General features: G+C 38.5%; 1 protein-coding gene across 4 annotated transcripts in view; it reads left to right on the forward strand.

Annotated features, from left to right (window-relative positions):
- dpp6a (dipeptidyl-peptidase 6a) overlaps positions 1 to 21,825 on the forward strand; it is a 455,219-nt gene that overhangs the window by 395,242 nt on the left and 38,152 nt on the right. For all 4 annotated transcript variants that reach the window (XM_056450197.1, XM_056450196.1, XM_056450194.1 and 1 more), the window contains exons 9-12: positions 15,013 to 15,167; positions 15,251 to 15,348; positions 17,489 to 17,612; positions 21,235 to 21,273. In XM_056450197.1, coding sequence (XP_056306172.1) covers positions 15,013 to 15,167; positions 15,251 to 15,348; positions 17,489 to 17,612; positions 21,235 to 21,273 — 416 coding nt within the window. The remainder of the gene's footprint in view (positions 1 to 15,012; positions 15,168 to 15,250; positions 15,349 to 17,488; positions 17,613 to 21,234; positions 21,274 to 21,825) is intronic.

A 21,825-nucleotide genomic window follows, 5' to 3' on the forward strand; every position in this document is an offset into this window, starting at 1 on the left:
CTACTTCTGCAAAATGCTAATTAGTATTCGAGCATGTCACAGAGAAGAAGTTTGGTGAATATATCACCTTAAGCAATCTAAATGTTTAATGAAAAGAAAATGAATAATAATAATCATAACAATTCCCTTTTCCAATAAATGTTTGAATCATTGGGTGTACATGGTCCTCCAGAATGGTTTGGTTGTCCTTGGCAGTGATGCACCCATCTAGCACAAGTACTGAGCCTAGGTAATGCCATAATGTTGTGGCCCAAACCACCACTGATCCACACCATGCTTCAATCTGGCCATACAACAGTCTTGGTGGGATGCTTCTTTGGGGCTTCTCCACACCCTAACTCTCCTGTGGGAGATGGAGTCATCAGAGAACAATACATTTTTCACATTGTTCACAATCCAAGATTTTCGCTGCTAGCACAATTGAAACTGATATTTGGCATTGGCACAAGTGACCAAAAGTTTGGCTCTTGCAGCACGGCCATGTATATTGATCCAGTGGAGCTCCTGACAAACAGTTTTGCTAGAAACAAGAGAGTCGAAGTGCAAATGTAATCTAATTTAATCAGGGTTAGCACTCAGATATCCCTTTCAGACAGCTTTCTCTTGTGTCCACAGTTAATTTTGTTGTATGTGGTTTATTCTTCTTAGTGATATGCGGACATTAGCCTGGATACTGTGGCTCTTGATACATCACAAAGATTTGCAGTCTTGGTCACATGCAACAATTTGTTTTCTTTTGAACTGTGATATGTCACACATAATGTTGTATGCGTTGTAATATTGTAAGCAAAACTATGCTAATTAAACCTTACTGGTGGAATGTGCAATCAATGAATCAAAGATTTAGCTATGAATCCTCCAACATTAAATTGGCCAGTGTTTAAGTTTCATTAGCCAACCCCTGTACAGATTAGCAGATAAAATAAACTGCTTATTTTGTTTAAATATTTTAAGATTAAATGGTGGTAAAAGTTAATTGAAAAGTATACGTATTTGCTGCTGAAGTTGTGAAAAAAAAGACAAGATAAACTAAAACTGAAATATTTAGTCTTCTGTTTGTAATTAGAATTCATAAACATGCAGATATTTCCTCTAGTCAGTTTTTAAGGAACTCCGTCATTGATAAAATGTTGTCCCTAATAATCCCACTAAGCTAAGAACATATTAAACCTTTTACATGGAAGAATTTATTTAATTTTGTCAGTCTCTGCAAACCACCATATTTTGCTCGACTTATCCCTCAGTTAATATTTGAGGACTTTTCGGAAATCTATGAGAAATGTGTAAAACTTATACTGGGTTTAATAGAGTCGCTTTCCCTAACGATGAGATTTTAAGCACTAAATCTGGCAGAACCCCCAGCAATTCCGACAGATTTGGAAAAGCTTATGACAGACTTCCCTACACCTACAGTGCTGTGCTCGTGCCCTGAACTTTTTGCCTTTCATTTGCATTATGTTCAGCAGTTTCTGACTTTCTCCCCATTTGCTCTGCTCTACTGTCAAATCCACATTCTTTCACACAAGCCTGCCATTCAGTGCCCATAGAGAATTAATTAAAAACGCTGCTCACTCACTGTGTCGCTGGACATGTACGGGGATTTGGAGACAATAAAATAATGTGAACACCTGGGAAACAGACCTTTTTTACTATTATTAATAATGTAGAGTTCAAGTCAAAATTATTCGCCCTCCTGTGAATTCTTTTTCAAATATTTCTCAAATTTTGTTTACCAGATTAAAGAAATTTGCACAGTATTTTCTATAATATAAATAAAAACAGTTTTAAAAAAATCCATTATAAGGTCAATATTATTAGCCCCTTTAAGCAATATAAATTTTTTCGATTTTCTACAGAACAAACCATCGCTATACTGTACAATGACTTGCCTTAATAACCTAGTTAAGTCGTTACATGTCACACAAATCAGTTATTATAAATATTAGATCTTTAATGTAGCTGTGTGAATATAAACAACATCTCTGAATGTAATACACTTAAAGTTCAATGCAAAGAGAGACATTGGCTTTTATACGGAGCTAATAATATGCCAAAACAGTCTGAATTTGAATTGTGTTCATTTGAATTATTGACATTTGTAATTTAATAAATCGGAATATTTATATGCCATTAAAATTGTTATGAATTTGAATTTGATCTGTTTACAGTGTTTACACAGCGCAAAAGCACGTGCTTGTAGGGGCGTGATGTGTAACCGATCTGCAAATCACAGCATATTATGCTAGCTGATTAATCATAGCATTATTATTATTTTTTTTATTAGAATATACAAAAGGTACACAATTTGAGATAATGCAAATACAAAGAAAATGAAACAATAACAAAAATACAAAAAACAACAACAATACAATTAAGTACTGGCAGGTGCGTGTGTGTGTGTGTGCGTGCGTGCGTGCGTGCGTGCGTGCGTGCGTGCGTGCGTGTGTGTGTGTGCGCGTGTGCATGTAAAGGTAACTTGGTAAACAGGTCAGAGTACATACGAAAGGAACAATAACAGTCACTAAATGAAGCAAGTAACTTATATAAGGAGTGACAACAATGCTAATGATATAATATAGTAATAATGACAGTAAACAAGCAAGAAAGGACAACAGTAATAATCATTAACAACAACCACTACAATAATAATAATAATAATAAATCCCAAATACTACACCAACTACTACTACTACTACAGAGAGTTTCTAATGCTACAACTATTACTACTGCTACTACAGCCATAACCACTACTACTCCTACAATGTGTACTACTACTGAACCTATTACAACGACTACTACCACTGATACTACTACTACTGATACTACTACAGGAATGACTACTACTACAACATCTACTGCTTCTGATACTACTACACAGACAACGACAACGACTACTACATATCCACTACTTCCGATACCACTATACCAACGACATCTACTACTACAGATACTACTTCAACTACTACTTCAAAAACCCAAACTACAACTTCAACCACTACTACTACTACTACTACTATAATCATAGCCTTATGAGGGCAGACCTTTTGTAGGAACTAGAAAATATGACTTTTCGTTTTTGTGTTAGTTTAGTAACTGCAGGGCCGGAGCGTCCATAGAGGCAACCTAGGCGACTGGCTAGGGCCACATAATGGTGAGGGCAGCAAAATCAGCAATAAATTTTAAGTTTTAATGTTTTCTTTGTTTGTTTGTTTGTTTGTTTGTTTGTTTGTTTGTTTGTTTGTTTGTTTTTGACTTTAATATCTAGCTAACCTTATATAAGAGAACAGCATAAAACAATACTAATCAAACCCCTTTAAAGTCCGCATGAACCGGAAGCTGCGACTGTTAATTTTTTTGTATTGTGACACCGTTCCTAGAGAAACAAAATATTAAATGAGAAAACTGTCCATGGCTTGTTTTTTTTTTACTGCGAGCTGATTGGATGTAGTAAAATAGGCATTTCTTTCCTGATAAAGATCGGGCAAAGGGTTTCGGGAGAGTTATTACAACCTAACAGGCACCCCCTCTTCACCATTTCTGTTTGTTAACATAGTACTGTTAAAACTGACAGTTAGAGAGGCGTGGTTAAGTATGTCAGCCACGCCCAATACCACAGATAGACTTAATCTGAGAATTTAACTGAAAACAAACAGGGAGTGCATTTTCAGATTTCAATTTTAGGTTACAAGGGCAAACTATTTTCTTTTTCTTAATTACATGCACAGATGAATTGGTCACCAAAAAAACTAGTACTGTGAGCTAACAAAATTAATATGGTTAGCTTGATTTAATGTGTACTTCAAAAACACTAAATGATTGGGCTTTTAAGGTTACAGACACTCCATTTGATTTGTCTTTCAGGACATCAGCCAGTACACAGCCATTATCCAATGTAATTTTGAGAATGAAAAGATAATTGCAACATTTGTTTTTCTATGTTCTGTTTTACACATAATATATTGTCATTTGGTGCTTACATTTTTAAATATGTCATATGTTCAGAAAGCCAAACTTTATGGCCATCAGTGGTTGTGTCACTGTTACACTTGGATCTTCTCATGTGACCTTGTGTTTGGAGCAGTTTGTGACGCTTTAAATAAAGTGTTGTTTTATTAAACACTGATGTACGATCATTTTCTTTTGTCATCTTACTTGCATCTCATTATTCAGTAATCTCAGAGGCTGGTTCTGAGGACACTCCATGACATACAGCTTCTTGTTTTTTCTGATAAGTAGTTTCATCAGTTACCCATGTACTTCGCCATCCCCAGATCATTAATCTGTTTAAAGAGTGTGTGCTGTTTGTGTGCAGTCATATCCCGAAGTGGCATTACAGTGCTTTTGACAGCAGTCTCTTATTAAGGCTCTCTATTGCCCCCTGCTGAAGTCAAAGAGACTAGAACTGCCTCCATTAGTCTATATATATATTTATACACACTCTTTTTCTTAATAGCATTTAATAGCCTAGCAATGTTTGTTCTGGACGAGTTATGCTTAGACTATTAAAGCCCTCATCCTGTAAAAAAGTAGTAGTTTAATTTGTATGCAGGCTATATGTACTTTATCGGTCAAAACGTTAAAGTTGTTCTTGATAAATATATATATATATATATATATATATATATATATATATATATATATATATATATATATATATATATATATATATATATATATATATATATATATTTATTATTTTTGATTAAAAAAAACTGTAAAAAAAAAAATGTATGGGAAAGAGACCTGCACACTAGTATAAAAATACAAAAATCACAATGGGGATGAAGGGCATGGCGAATTCCGTAGGATGTATCATGTTAACTGGAACTAAAGATAAAGTTAGAAGCCAACCGGTAAGTGATGTACACACAAGACATTTGACAGAGCGATGAGTCCTGTGCCAAATGGCATGAGCGATCATTATATCTCTCAACAGCTATACAGGTCATGAAATAACAGCGTGTGTAATAAATCCATATTGTTATGCCATAGGAAATGGCTAATGTCCATTCAGAAGGAATGGTGTGGAGTAATAGTCCAACGATCTGAATGAGAGTGTAAACAGCAGCCAAACAGATCATGGGGATCTCAACTACAGATGTGGCTACTGAGAATGCGCAAGTAAATGAATGTGATCCCGCACGGTACTGCACAACAGCAGCACACTTTATTAGGTACACTTACTAGTACCTCATGTTGTTGACACCAAATTCTGAGCCTAACCATCCGAATGTCGCAGCAGAAATCGAGACTCATCAGACCAGGCAACATTTTTACAATCTTCTATTGTGCAATTTTGGTGAGCCTGTGTGAATTGTAGCCCCAGTGTAGCCCTGTTCTTAGCTGACAGGAGTGGCACCTGGTCTCGTCTTGGAGTGGGTGGAGTGCTTTTAGTAGTATTATTTATTATATGCATATTTATATTTGTTTTAATAAAAACAAGTTTAGATTTGTCCACCTGTCGGGTTTTGGAGACGTATGCATCACCATATGGGGTATAAGTATTGGACGTGTGTTTGGAAACAACTCCAAGTGTGTTGTTTGACCACACTTCATTATTAATGTTCATTTATTTGTCTGCTGGACATTAGAACTGAATTTAGAAATAGTTTTGAAAGAAATCTTTGCAGACAAAATTAAATATGTAGGCTAATGAATGTCTTCAGTGGTGTGCGTACAACACCGTTTCCTTATCCTCGAAAGTAAAGGAGTAAAGTTAAGAGTGAAACTAAAGTAAAGAGAAAGCAAAGAGGCCAAATGGAGGAAGCTCATTCTTTATGCTCTCTGCAGATGGTCTGGTTTCTCACTAGTGAAGGGTTCAGTTTTTCCACTTCCAAAGTCCACAATGTAAATAGCAAATGAACCGTGGCATTTTAAAAATTAAAAACTGCTTTTATTTCTGCCTAACTAAAAGAAATAATACTTTCTTCATACAAAAAAAAAAAAATAAATAAATAAATAGAAAATACTGTGAAAATTTGTGTTCCCAAGAGGTAATTCTGTCTTCATCTGGTAATTACCACAATTCTTGATGTTCTGTTCAGAGCTTTTCACATCTTCAGAATTTTCTAGCAATTTTCTAGTGTCAGGTGATACATTTCATAACTGCACGATAACAAGAAGACAACTTCTACATGCAAATGAGAAGTAACATTTGGCATGATGCTGTATATTTGAATGCTTTGTAAGCTGGTCTCAGCTTTTGTTTCATGCTACTGAAAAATACAGTCAAGGTCATAGCCTTAGCTTTGATTTAGTAACTCCCATACACTGCAGCAAAAAAAACTTTTAAAGCAGTGGTTCCCAATGTGGGGGTCACGGGACTATGGGGGGGGGGGGGGGGGGGGGGTTAAAAATCAGTCATTCATTCATTTATTCATTTTCTTTCAGCTTAGTCCTTTTACTCATCACAGTCCCCACAGTGGAATAAACCGCCAACTTATCCAGCATATGTTTTACACAGTGGATGCCTTTTCAGCTGCAAGCCAGTACTGGGAAACACCCATACACTCTCACATGCACACACACACACACATACACTACTTAGTTAAAATGAGCTGAAACAACACAATTCTTGACATTTCATTGGGACAACTTAATTTTTGATGTTCAATCCACATAAATGTGTTAAAAGTGTTACGTTAACTTAATTGATTTGTGTTGGGACAACATGAATGAATTGTGTGGAACACTGCATTTTTTACACTGTGAAGCGCATGTCTCTGGATTGTGAGGGAAACCAGATGAAACCCATGCAAACACGGGGAGAACATGCAAACTCCACAAAGAAATGCCAACTGACCCAGCCGGGACTCAAACTAGGGACCTTCTTGCTGTGAGGCGACAGTGCTAACCACTGAGCCACCGTCTTGTCTTCTAAAAATTAAATTAATTATTTTATTAAACTATTACAACTGACATATTTTATTCATAACCTACAGAAGATAAAAGTGGTAGTTAATAGTTGCATAAAAAAAACAACAACATGTAAATAAAAAGCTATTAGCCTTTCGACGCCTGACCCCTGGGGAGATTACATTATATTAGGGTGTTTTCACACCTGCCTTATTTAGTTCAATTGATTCGCACTAGAGTTTGTTTTTCCCTCTTGGTGTAATTCGTTTGGGCAGGTGTGAATGTAGCAATCGCACTCGAGTGTGCACCAAAAGCATACCAAAAAAGCGTACTGAAGACCTCCTTGAAGAGAAGGTCTCAGTACCCTACCAAATAAACCCTGGCGTGGTTCGTTTGTGGTGAGAACATGATCTAAACTAGAACAGACCCAACCAAAAAAAAAAATACTGCGCCTTTTTGGCCTAATCCAGCTGCCGTAGTCCGATGCGCTGTGCATTATAGGATGTGGAGAAAAAATATTTGTTGACAGCGCTTTACCAACAATTTTAAACAGAGAGAGAGAGAGAGGGGGAAAAAAATCACCTGATGGATCGTTGGTAATATTTCATATCTCATTAAGAGAATAAGCTCAACCCTGTTAGACCATGTGCCAGGGCGCAAAATGTATTTTTCCGTCCTTAAAATAGTGGATTAAGACACGCCCTTAATGCTTTTGCACCATGCACTTAAGACTTTGCGCTCAGATCATTAAAATAGAACACAATATCTTATAATTAAAAACAAAATAATGAGAATAACTGCAAAAGGAAGATGGGTACAAGGTTATTTAGGAAAAGAGCTACTCCTTTGACTACAGACCTAACCAGCTCTATCATAGAGTATAAAACAGTTCTCTTAGATTAGTTGCAAATTAATCTCATAAGTGTTACACAACACTATATGAGATGAGAGTATAATCATAGTTTTAGCAGAAACACAAAAATGACTAACCCCTCTGTCAACACCCTCCAATTTGTTACCAGGAGCCATAAAACTACGCTGATCAGTATTCTGCACACCTTCCAAAAGAAGTGTTAATGAACGGTGTTCTTGAGTTAAAATTACACTGTGTTCTCACATGAGCTGAGCTCTGAGGAAAGGGTCAGGATGGTTGACTAGTTGCCGGGTTCCCACTGACTGCATAAATGCTCCTGCGTGACTGCAAAACAGCAGGAGAGCGTTCTGCTTTTACACTGCCAGCGAATCTGATGTGCGACACAGCAAGAGACCTGCAAAAAAATAATAACTACTCTGCTTATTTCCTTTGATAACCGCTCTAAATTATGGAGCGTCTTTAGGAAATTGTTCTGAGGAGGAGCACATTTATGCTGTAATTGTAAATTGTAATTAATTAACGCACACAAGAAACTGAAGCTAACCCTCACAATGAATGTGAGTCTAGTTTATGTTAAGGAATAAAGGTGTTTTTGTACATGTGAATGCATGTTCACTTAAATCAACCTTGGAAAGCTTTTTTTAAACCATTTTTAAAATGATATGCGTATTGAAAATTAAACGCATGAATTTGGCTTTGTTAATAACAATTTTCTATTGTCTCAGTATTTTTTTCACGTTTTCTCATATTCAATAATCAATAATAAGGAAACACTTTAGTTTAGGTAGCAATTCACACCATTTACTACTAGCTTATTACTTGCCTATTAAGATCATAGACTGTAAAAGATATGGAGGTAGTATCCATGATGTCACCCATAGGTTTCTGAAGAACGCAGATGAAGCTACAAGTAGGCGTGGCCAACCTTTGCCATTTTGTTGGCATGTCATCACACCGACCGCGGCATACCAAACAAGGGCAAAGAGGCGGAGCATTAGCGGAGCTACAAACACCTGCTTGCGTTTTGCTTAGACAGGCTTTTCTTTGGGAGAAACACTTAATACTCTATTACCTGCGACTCATTTGTGTTCTGACCACATGTGCTTGGTTGTACACTATATCAATAAAGTGGTTAGTCTTTTAAATACACTGTTGTAATACATCGAGCGACTACGCATTGTACTCATAATCCAAAACAACTAAAGTAAATCAAAAACACCAGGGCAGGAACGTCCGGCTAATCGAGCTCTTTCTCAGAAAGAACGTTGAACTCTTTATAAGCACCACATAATGGGTCTCAGGTGAGATGACCCACCCACCAATCTGCACTCGTACAGGCTCTGTAAATCACAGAAAAACAAAACAACAAACAGGTCCCACATGAGGCCTAACTCAACCTTTCTAATTATTAAAAAGCAGCTAATTAGATTATTGAGCTGACAGTCTTTAGTTTGTTAATGGCTTGATAATAGTGTGAATTGTACATTAAAGTGTGACCAGTAATAATAGTAATAGTAAAAATACTATTATAATAGTAATAACACTACAAATAATAGTAATAATAATAACAATAATAATAACAATAATGAGCCCGGGTGCGAGGTCCCTATCATCGCTGCTTGCAGCTTTAATTTTATGTTGAATTTACAACAATGTAAAATAACAATTGTATTTGTTGTTTAAAATACTGTAAACTGCACTATATAGATGAACATTCTTGCATTACTTTTTAAATGTTTACCTTGTAACTAACTGAAATGAACTAACAAAAAAGTATACAAACTAAATAGGTTAAAAAATTTAAGAAATACAGTAAAAAGTACAGTAAAAAGACAGCATAATGACAATTAAAGGGACAGTTCACCCAAACATGAAAATCTGTCATCATTTACTTACCCTTTACTTGTTTGACTTTCTTTCTTGTGTTAAACACAAAATAAGATCTTTTGAAGATTATTGAAAGTCAGAGGTTACAAGTTTACAACATTCTTCAAAATATCGTCTTTAGTGTTCAACTAAAGAAAGAAACACACAATTGATTGGTTACCACTTTAAGGTGAGTAAATTCTCATTTGTGGCTGAACTATCCCTTTAATGGCAACCCCAAAATGGTGCAATAACATGCAGTAATGAGAAAATGGCTTTAGCTGAGTGATTGTGTTAGCGCGTGCTAGCAGAGCCGATCAGACCTCCAAAGGCCTTCACCCTCATTGAATTATCTTCTCAACGAACTTCAGCTAATTAAGCTGCTAATGGTTTGTTAGAAGCCTGTTATTACCCTGATGAATCCGGCGAAGGTGACGAACAATGCTAAAGTCATGTTTGTTCCAGCTTATTGAATTTAAATGAGAAACTTAGAAATGCGCTGCTCACAGACAGAGAACGATGAGTGCTGTGGAACGTGAACAAAGGATTGTTTGATTGACTTGTCATTGGTGCAGTCTGATCAATATAAAGCAGAATCAGCAGGAGGCGGTTGAAAAAGACTCTGAAGACAACATGTTCTAACATGTGTTCTGTATTTGTGGATTACTGGAGTATTGCAATTCTGAGAACATACTAACTAAAGTGTGTGTTTGTGGCACCAGTACTTTATTAGGTACACCTAACTGCTCGTTAACACAAATTTCTAATCAGCCAATCACAGGCCAGCAACTCAATGCATTTAGGCAAGTAGACATGGGCTGTTTCTCAATTCTAAGAACGCGGAGAACGGACTTGCGCTCTTGTGAAGAATGGTCTTGCCAGGTGTCCTCGGAAGAACGAACTCGGAAGACCACAAGAACAGGGAACGCGTCCTGTGGTAAATGAGATGCTGTGTTCTTCCTGATGGTCAGATGAATTTCACGCGTTTTAAATGGAAAATTATATAAACATTACAGCAGTGTTTCCCAACCCTGTTCCTGGAGGCACACCAACAGTACATATTTTGATTGTCTCCCTTTTCTGACCCATTAACTTCAGGTGTTGGAGTCTCTTCTGATGTTATGATAAGTTGATTCAGGTGTGTTTGATTAGGGAGAGATTGAAAATGTGTACTGTTGGTGTGCCTTCAGGAACAGGGTTGGGAAACACTGCATTACAGCATTCATTCAACGATTTTTTTTTTACCATTTTAAAATATCTACTATGCATAAAAACATTATAAATATACGTTGCACAATATAAAAAAAACAGATTCCTTTATTAAGATGTCCATGCTAATGTTTATATTCACCGTTTCATTTAGGGAAACTCCTGAGGTAAATAAGTGATATCTCTGAACTTTAATAATAAATCTAAATAAAATGCTGCGCTTACCACCTCCAGTCGCAATGACTTCTGGGACTTCTAGAGCGAGATCGGTGCTTAAGTCTGCATCTGTGCGTCCTCGATATCAAGAACACATCCAGGAAGTTTCGCGCGTTCTCCGTACTTGCGGTCTTAAGTATTGGAACTGAACTTTGGCAGCTGATGATGACTTTACTCGAAAACATAAGGACGCAAGACCGCTGAAGAATGCATATTGAGAAACAGCCATGGTCAAGATGATCTGCTGCAGTTCAAACCAAGCATCAGAATGGGGAAGAAAGGTGATTTAAGTGACTTTGGAAGTGGCATGGTTGTTGGTGCAAGACAGGCTGGTCTGAGTATTTCAGAAACTGTTCAATTTCAATGTCAATGCCGTATAGACAGTAGAAATTAAACTGTTTTATCTCTTTAAATCTTAAAATGAAATCTTTATATTTCACTAATTTGGAAATGGTTTGAATTTCCATTCAGTAAAAAAACGTCAGTGTTCTATTTGGGATGACACTAAACTCATACACTACACGGATGAGTGTATAACTGCATTAGTGTATAGTGTATAAGTGTATGGTGTATATGTCTTTCGGGACACAACTAGTGACACTTTTTATCTCACAATTGATGTTTTGTTTTTATATCTCAGAGCTTTATTATAGTTTCAATTATTATAGTTTGAATATATTATAGTTTAAATTGTCTTTACAGTTTATGACAAAAATTACACTTCATTTCTTGCAGTTGAGTTTCACACAAATTTGAGTACACAATTAATAAAAGTTAATTAATAAAAATTATTTTATTAATAAATTAATAAAAGATACAAAATCAGAGCTAAGAAAGATTTCAAGATTTTGTTAAATGTTAGCTGAAAGTTTCTCTAAAAAGTAACAACTGCTGAGTGTTATATGCGCAGTTCTGAGAAAAAGGTCCTAAAATATAGCAAGATGTTGAAATTGTAAGATAAAGTCTAAATTTGGACACAACAAAAATTTATTAGTGCATGTTGGGGTTGCCTTATTATCTCTGAATGATGATAATTATGATTGGCTCGTGAGCGACTCTGTAACAACCTGTATTTCAGGGCACTGCAGATTAGAAATGCATCGACTGAACAGTAAAGTTTTATGGCCTATCATAGACTATCATCTCATTTTCTTCTATTTTGCTGCTGTGTCCTTGTATTAAAGAGGGACAACAGTGTGTGTGTGTGTGCTTGTGCATGCTAGATGTGGCTTTACTGTCCTCCAGCTCTCAAAACACACACTCCTGTTTCATCCTTCATTCAGCTCTGCCATTAAACCTCCCTGTGTGAGCAATCAACAGTCCAACAAGCTTGCTGACTCACTACTGAGAGTGTGAGTGTGTGTTTGGCAGAATAAAGGGCGCAGAGAGACATGGAAAACAGGACTGAGAGAGAGAGAGAGAGAGAGAGAGGTGTTTGTAGGGTTTCTGACATCTTCTGTCTAATGAGAGCCATTTTTGCTTGTTTTGTACAGAGATGTCTCCGGCAGGCTTGCTTGTGGTTCATCCATGGGTCAGCATCTCTTTAATGATCAGATTCATTGTAGAGCTCCCGTGGTAGTCGCAAGAACTTCCTCTAAAACTTAGGCGTCATGCTCTCTAGGCTTTAAAGCACATTAGTGAAACTCTTAACTGATGCAGTTATTGTCCACAACGGCATTTAAATGAACTGGTTCACCCAAAAATGTGAAGCAAAATGGGCAAGCTTCGGTTTTCAAAGCTATCGTAAATAGTCCCATAAGACTTAAATGCAGAGGATTGTGGGATATCATTGATGGTGAAGGATAAATCAATGCTGCGTTTGAAAGAGAACCAAATGGATGAAGTTCTTTAGACAGGATGTTAAGGCAATATGGATCCATACAACTCAGGCTCATTCTGATTACGTACCCCTATATGAAGTTCTGGAGAGAGCAAAATGCGTCCCAGGAGATACTTTTTTTGCAGTTTTTGTTGTCGCTAATCCACCAGAGGCTGCTGTGTGCATTTTTTCAGATCTCAGATATATCTCGCGAGTGCCATTCAAACCTGCTGTTCCTACGTAAATCCACCAGAGGCCGCTGTCTACTGACTAAATGACTGGCTGTCTGACCAACTGATTGATCCACCCTCTCCCAACCCAACTGCAGTGTTTTAAAACGCCATCCAGAAAAAGAAAACCCAACGTTTTCAGATTTTACCACATTCTCGCCCTGTTATTTACTTGTTTATTTTATTTATTAGATTTTGTTTTTGTCTTGCCTGCTTTCTGGAACCGTTATTTACCAGACTCAAACCCCATTGTGGCAGTCAACTCCACTCTTCATCTCAAGTCTGTTGACGTACATGTCGAGCTACCGGACAAACTGGTAAGAGTGAAAAAGCCGTCCATATATAAGTAAGCAGTCAGGTGATAAGTGAGAAAAGGAACAGTGTCATAGCGCACCGGAGTGTCTGTTTTAAAGATGAAATACAGCCATACGTATCTCTGTCTACATAATTCGCAATCTCCAGAAATGTATATAGGGCTACATTTTCAGAATGTTTTCAGAAATGTAACATTTATAGATTTTGGATGAGTTTAAAATGATCACACACTAGTTAAATAAGCAGAAGATTTTGAAGATTTGTGTCTTATACGCTCTGTAACGTCCCGGTTACTAATGTAACCCACTTTCCCTGAAGGTCACTTGATGACTAATCACTCTGAAGAGTAAGAAAATGGGCCAATGAGTTGGCAGAGATCAGCAGGTGCCAGCGATTCATCCAACACAGGCTCATTCCGATAACGAAGTCCCGCAGAAGTTTCTGGAGACTGCGAATTATATAGCCAGAGGTACATATGGCTGCATTTCATTTTTTTAAGCAAACGCTGTGGGCCTGACCTATATTTTTTATTATTAAATTATTATTGAACAAAGTATATTAGTGTACCCTAGCACGCGGGTCCACCAAGCGGGCATACCAGACATCGTACTGGGTCAGGCACCCGTCTTCTTCACTGAGTCAGGTGCTGGGGCCCTCTCTGGGTTCGCCAGACGGAAAATTCGCTTAACAGAGCAGAATAGGCGCTCGTATCTCCATGTTAGGGAGCATGGCGCAGCAAGCGTTTTAGATACCGAGCTCAGTTTCCATCCGACTAATCAGGGTTACCCAGTAATTGGGAGGAAACTGGCTTTACTCGAAGATTATAAAATCTCGCGAATGTGTTAGGTGCTGCCCAGCCCACAGCTCTACAGATATCTGTTAAAGAGGCGCCCAGTACTCACAGCCAAAAGGTATTTTATTTCTTTATTTAATTATTTATCATCATTATCTATTTATTTATTACTAGTAGTGTTCATTATTCATGTTTATTATTAATATTAGTAGTTTTAGTAGCAGTAATATTAATAATAATAATAATCATCATTTTAATCACAAACAAAAATGTGAACATTTAAATATAGGCTTACAATTACAAATAACTTTCCAAACCCTCAGATGTCAACATCAGCACTCGGCACAGACTCACTCACTCTCTCTGCAGGTGACGAAGTGAGCACAACTGTGCTGAATATGTGACTTCCTGCCTATTTGAGCACAGGAAGAGGGGTCAGACCTTATTTACGCAGCTTTTGGTGGAGTCCAGAAATTGCTTTTTTTTTCTTCCCTGAGATTGTAGAAGGGCTCTTGATGGAGACGGCCGACTCTCTCTTTCACCGGCCCCGCTGAGATTACAGTCCACCCCGTGATTTATGGGCCAGAACCTTCCAGTGTGAGAGAAGCAAAGATTCATATAGAAACAGGTGGTTATGGAGAAATGCTCATTCCAGGTGCATCCAGTGTATCCGAATAAAGATCTCTCTGTGTGTGTGCGTGTGGAAGTAGCTGGAATGAGACCTGAGAGATGCTGTGTCATGGATGATTACTTTTTACTATTCCTGCAATTATTCGAGCGATTGAACCGCTGTGAAATATGACTGAAAGAAACTCCTGACTCTTTTCTTCCGCAGCGGAGATCTTTAAGTCCCACATCGCACACTGGTGGTCTCCGGATGGGGCTCGACTCGCGTACGCGACCATCAACGACACGCTGGTGCCCAAAATGGAGATCCCCATGTTCACCGGCTCACTCTATCCGACGGCGAGACAGTACCATTATCCTAAGGTAAAGAGTGTGAAGAGCTGTAAATATGAGGATGCTGGAGATTATAATTTGATATGCTTGAGTGTTTTTCTTCTGTCTTTCAGGCAGGAGAGGAAAATCCGGTCATTTCGTTGTATGTGGTGAATCTTAATGGGCCTCTGCACACTATTGAGATGAGAAGACCAGAGGACCAAAGAATAGGGTGGGCTGACTTTACACTCAATTATGTACCAAATGAATGCTTATTGAACTGATTTGCATTTGGAAAAATGTGTTCAAGTCCTTGATAAGTACATGGTGATGGTAAAATATTGAGTGTATTTTATTATATTTAAAATAATAATTTGGGTATTTTGATACTGGTAAATGCCTCCCCCATCTAGGGCCAGGGAAACACACAACAAAAGAACATAAAGGGCAGAATGTATATATTTTTTAGGGCCAGTAATGACAATAGAAATTGATTTAACTAAATAATAAAAATAAAAAAGGCAGGGCAGCCAACAATCACCACCTTTCTCCTGTCCCAGCACTCTAACAATTACTCACACCAAATGCAATGTCCAAATTTAGGCAAGGCAATGCCAGGCATGCCAAAACAACAAACAAAAGATCTAGCTGATTACGGAAGCAACTTTTGAAACTCTCAAAATAATATTTAAAAGAAAAACTGAGATCTTACCTTGCTTCCTATCTAGCCAAAAACATCTACCACCCTACTGTTCCCATAGAGTTAAACCAAACCGAAAGTAGAAATGATAAACGGCAATTAAGTGAAGATTCACAAACTAATTTCGAGAGGAGCATGTGATTTGATTGATTGCAGCTGGTCTTTCATCTATAATTTATAGTTAGCTAATCAAATTAATCTAAACTCACTATAAGTAGCCTGGCTAAAACTACTCCCTTATCTTCATTTTCTGAAGAAACCCCCCATCCACCCCATCTCCCCCCCCTCCCCCTTTCCTCCTTTACCAGGGGAAGCTCTCGAGAACTACCTGATCTCGTACTTCCCTTCGTGCTCATTGACCAGATGAGAGCCCTGGGCTCAATTATCTCAGGGTTCTCTCCCGGGACAGCATGACAAACCTGCTATTATTATCAAGCAATATCTAAGTGCAAACTCTTGAAAGTCTGGCACTAGTTTATTCACTAACAACCAGACTTTCAACTTTTCAGCAAATTATTCAAGACATTCATCCACTATAGCTTGTCTGGGGCAGGAGAATCAATTGCAAGCAGCCTCGACCAGGTAGTGTTTGGCACAGTCTCTCTCAGTCCTCCATTGCTGCGTGCCTCAGCCACTTAATTACCAACAGCTGTGGGTAACACCTCATAATTACACACTATGAATCATTTATTAAGTATTTGCAAATAGTTAATTCATTATCTGTTAGAGTAAAGCTGTGGTCATACTAGAGTTTGAGCTTGTGAAATTCTGTCGTACGGCGCTGCGAAAAGGGGCGGGATTAAACAAGATTATTAGACATTGATAAATGCGAGCGGTTGGTCGAAATTTTTTATTTCTGTAGAGAAAGGTCATGTTTTGATCCTCGATTGGTCTCACTCAGTCGAGTGATGTGATTTCGCAGGTCAGAATTCACCAAGCTTGAACTGTGCTATGCAGTGAACTGCGAAACTTGACGCATGACCTTGCGTTTCCAGGCTGGCGCTTTCACGTGCGTATAAATGGAAGTCTATGGGGAGAAAAGTCCAGTGTGACTGCAGCTTGAGTTCATTGATCTGCTGTCACTCTTTGTGGGCGGAGTAATACACAAGGGCGAGGAGACTGTACGAGTTCTGATTTTGCAGAATATTACACGGTTATCATCCATTCAGATTCAAGAACCAGAAACTTCGCGCACGAACTTGCGTTTCCAGTCTGGCGCTTTCACGTGCGTATGAATGGAAGTCTATGGGGAAACAAGTCCAGTGTGACTGAAGCTTGAGTTTATTGATCTGCTGTCGCTCTTTGTGGGCGGAGTAATACACAAGGGCGAGGAGACTGTATGAGTTCTGATTTTGCAGAATATTACACGGTTATCATCCAATCAGATTCAAGAACCAGAAAGAAGTTTTGTATATATGTACACATCACGTGATGTGACGCTTAACAAGCGGATACTTTATAGGCTGCATCTCTAGCTGGAAACAACATTAAATTAGCTAAAATATAAAAAAGCCAAGGGTTCAGAAATGTGTATGTAATTTATGTAAACAATAGCCATTTGAATTTCGTGAATTCAAGGAATAATTCCTTTGAATTATTCAGCCAAGGCCTAGAAACTGAATGTAGTCTTTCTACCAGAAGACAATGTCGCTATTTCTTGTCTATATTACAGGGAGTACTATGTGACAATGGTGAAGTGGGCCACAAGTACCAAACTAGCTGTAAACTGGCTGAACCGTGCTCAGAATATCTCCATCCTCACCCTTTGCGTGGCCACAACGGGTGTCTGCACCAAGGTATGCCTAAATTTATGAAGAATATTCCAAAGTACACTGCAAGGTCCAACTCATACATTAGCAGGGATGTAAAACTGAAAAATACTTCACAACATTATTTTTGATGTGCATTTTCATGAAAAATGTTCATGAATCCCAAAAGGTTAGAGGTCAACCAAGAAGGGTTTTCTCTGGCCGATGGCGATATTTAGTAAATCAGGGCAGATGATGGCCGATTATGGCAATTATTTTGCCCAGTATTTTGTGCACATTTTCTTTTTTTTACTTCATCTAAAAAAATCTAATTAGAGATTAACAGTTTGCAGTTGTTTTATGTCTAAGTCTTTTAAAATTATAATAAGCTTTTAAAAGTGTAATTGATAGTTTTCACGTGAATTAGTGGAATGCCTCATGGCAGGCAAAAAAATGGCGGGGTCTCCCGCTGACCGTTATCTTTTTTTTGCCAAAAAGCCAGATAGTTGTTGTGCAACAACATACAGCATCACTAAACGAAGAGGAGACATATCTGCGTCGCCATCACCAATGACTAAATCGCTGAGGAATATCCAAAACATAGGTGTAAACAGTGCCGAATTGGAGCTCTCACAGACACATGTGGGACTGCGGGTGCAGAATATGGATTGCAAGTGCCCAGCTTTTAGTTGTTTAGCGATTTTTCACAATAATTATCATTCTAAAGCAGCTTTAAAAAAGTTACAGTCAAAATCATAAAAGTTTATTTGGTGTATAATTGGACAGTATATCCTTTCCAAAAAGTTTATGTCTATGTGTATCATTCATTTTGTGGGTTTTTTTGTGATTTTGTGTTGCAAAGGGTGATTTTAATATGTAATACTTATTTAATTTTAGACAGGGTCGGCCATCAGATATTACGTGAATTACTTAAAAAGTACTATAGTAATTCATAGTAAATGCTTCTGAACATGAGTAATCTAACATAGATTACTAAATTTCCCTTTTAAAAAGTGAAACTTGCGCAAACAGTATAAATAATGCACAATCTCACACCAAAATTCAAGCCTTGGGTGTAACATACGATACTGGCAGTGGAGTTGAGGATTCAAACGCAGCATCCTTATCAACAAGTACTCAGGCTGGCAATGGTCACAAGCAGGAGCAAATGGTAACATAAAAAGCAATCCAAATGAGTAGTCACAGGCGAAGAGATCGGTCCAGGCAGCTAACAGCATAAACCAGGGGTGCTCAACCCTGTTCTGGAGAACTACCTTCCGGTAGAGTTTAGCTGATAGACAACTGAAGCAAGGCAACAGTAACTCAAATAACCACTAGTTACAACCGAGGTCTGCAGAAGAGCATTTATGAACACACAACACGTCTAACCTTGAGGCAGATGCACTACAGCAACAGAAGACCACACCGAGTACCACTCCTGTCAGCTAAAAACAGGAAACTGAGGCTACAGTCTGCACAGACTCACCAAAATTGGAGTCTCGATTTCTGCTGCAACATTCAGATGGTAGGGTCAGAATTTTGCATCAAACACATGAAAGCATGGATCCATCCTGCCTTGTGTCAACGGTTCAGGCTGGTGGTGTAATGGTGTAGGGGATATTTTCTTGGCACACTTTGGGCCCATAAGTATCAATTGAGCATCGTGTCAACGTCACAGCCTACCTGAGTATTGTTGCTGACCATGTCCATCCCTTTATGACCACAGTGTACCCATCTTCTGATGGCTACTTCCAGCAGGATAACGCGCCATGATAAAGCGTGAATCATCTCTGGTTTCTTAAACATGACAATGAGTTCACTGTACTCAAATGGCCTCCACAGTCACCAGGCTCAATCCAAGTGAGCACCTTTGGGATGTGGTGGAACAGGAGATTCACATCATGGATGTGCAGCTGACAAATCTGCAGCAACTGTGTGATGCTCATGTCAATATAGACCAAAATCTCTGAGGAATATTTCCAGTACCTTGTTGAAGGATTAAGGCAGTTCTGAAGGAAAAAAGCAAGTCCAACCTGGTACTAGTAATGTGTACCTAATAAAGTGCATAGTCCTGTAATCAGTTAATCATGAGCTTCCGGCTGTGTGTAAGTAATCAGGTGAATCAAGAACTGCAAGGATTAGATCACTGGGGATCATGACATAGAGATTGGCAGGCTGCTTGCTTGCAGGAGTCAGCTTCACATTTATGGCTCGTTTCCACTGACCGGTACGGTACGGTTTGGTTCGGTTTGGTACGGGTCACCTTTATCAGGCTTGCGTTTCCACTAACAAGGGTACCCTTTTGGTGGGCGTGGTGTATGACAGACAGTTTCAGTCGATGTCATTCTCGCTCGAGGAAATGTCTACAATAAAGCTGTACAGGTCACTTACATATCATATGAGAAGCTCTTCTCACAAAACAGATGCTTCATACACATAAATGCTTGTGTAGAAATGTTTATTAGTAATTTTTCAATGAACATGAGTTGATTATAACTGCAGATCAATGATAGTGCGAAACAGCCTACTGTAACGTCTGTAATTATATAAAATAACTAAATAAATGAACATATATAGACGCATACAGCCCCTTACAGTCTCCGAAATGTTACCAACTACAGAAGAAATACACACAGCAGACATTTTCGTCCGTATTTAGGTTCAAAACAATACAAATTATAGCCTAGTCAGTGAAAACCTCTCATCTGTGTCTGTAATCTTCCGCAGCACACGTAGCCTCTGTTAGACAGTAATTCCGTCAATCTGAGTTCATAATAGTCCAAAATGTGAAGATAATAAGTTAGTTATACATGGCATTTTGTTCATGTTTGCTGAAAAAATAATGTGCTCCTTTTTTTCCGGCTTCTCCTTTGTTTCTTCACGCTTCACTCTCGCGTTTGTCAGTGTCTGACAGGATCGGGTTTTAAAAGCACATCAATAATCAAGTGCAGGTTATTATCATCAGCTCAAGAAGTTTGTTATTTCAGATATAATGTTAGACGCGCGCGAGCGCTAGCAAGAAAGCGAAACCGCTCGCGCCTCAGACTGCCTCGTAAAAAACTACGGGGCACAGGGTAAATCTGCTCTTCTTCTTGGCTTTGTGGCTGTTTATCAAGACGACGACAAGGTTTGTTTGAGCCCAGGTCGACCATGGCTCGTTATTATATGTATAAATTATTCCGCTGTAATGTCTCGGCTCGTCGGCTGTGTATTTCAAACATGGCGGGTTTTTTGTTTTCATTCTGGCTTGTTGCGTAAGCGAATGACGTATCTCTGTAAACCAATAGCGTTCAGCTGCCCGTCTAGCTCCGCCTTTTGGTACCCTTTCTCGTCTTTGGTACCCTTTCGAAAGGGTGCCGAAAAAGTGGTACGGTACGGTTCGGTTCGGTACGCTTTTTGACAGTGGAAACGGCTATAAAAGCGTACCAAACCAAACCGAACCGTACCGTACCACTCAGTGGAAACGGGCCATTAGCTGCTTACAAATGTGTCTCCTCCTAATCAGCCTCATTTTCAGCACAATTGGCTGATGCCAATTCATTAACAAAATTAAGAAAACATGTAAAAAAATGTTCATTGAATTGGCACAAAGGAGGCAGTAACTACAATTTGCATCCTTGTGATGTTTCACTGCATTCTTGCCATTGTGACATTCTCTCTTTTTTTCCAGAAACACGAGGATGAAAGTGAAGGGTGGCTGCACAGACAGGTGAGCATTAACTTCCTCCACCCAGACCAAAAACAAAAATGATAGGACGTTCCTTGTCAGTGTTTGTCAGCAGTAACTGATTTGAATAGTCGAGAAGGTTTGATGTTGTTTGTCTTATCACACTCCCCACAGAACTGTGCTTGAGCTGATATTGTTTTTGCTGATTAGTTTTTCATGTCTTTTTTGTTTTTTTGCCGGAGGGAAAATGTGGCCGCATGAAATGTTTTGCAATAACATGAAGAAAGAATTGTGTGGCTCCTGCAGAAATGGGCCTGAGGGCTCTGAGGCACTATTACATATGCACTGCATCATCGTAATAATTCACATTCTAATATATGTTGTTATAGGTTTTTTTTTTTGGTGTGAAATAAGAGCGCTCGCCGCTGTGGACGCATTGTCTAGTGCTCCTGCAGGTCTTATAATTCAGTAATTACAAAACTCTGCAGAGCAAACCAAATGACGAAACACTACCATGGGACGACAACATTGGCATGATGACAGTAATGATGGTGCTGGTGTGTGGGTAATGATCATTTAGAGTTACATTTCTCA

This window comes from Danio aesculapii, chromosome 24 (assembly GCF_903798145.1).
Source record: "Danio aesculapii chromosome 24, fDanAes4.1, whole genome shotgun sequence".
NCBI classification, from domain to species: domain Eukaryota; kingdom Metazoa; phylum Chordata; class Actinopteri; order Cypriniformes; family Danionidae; genus Danio; species Danio aesculapii.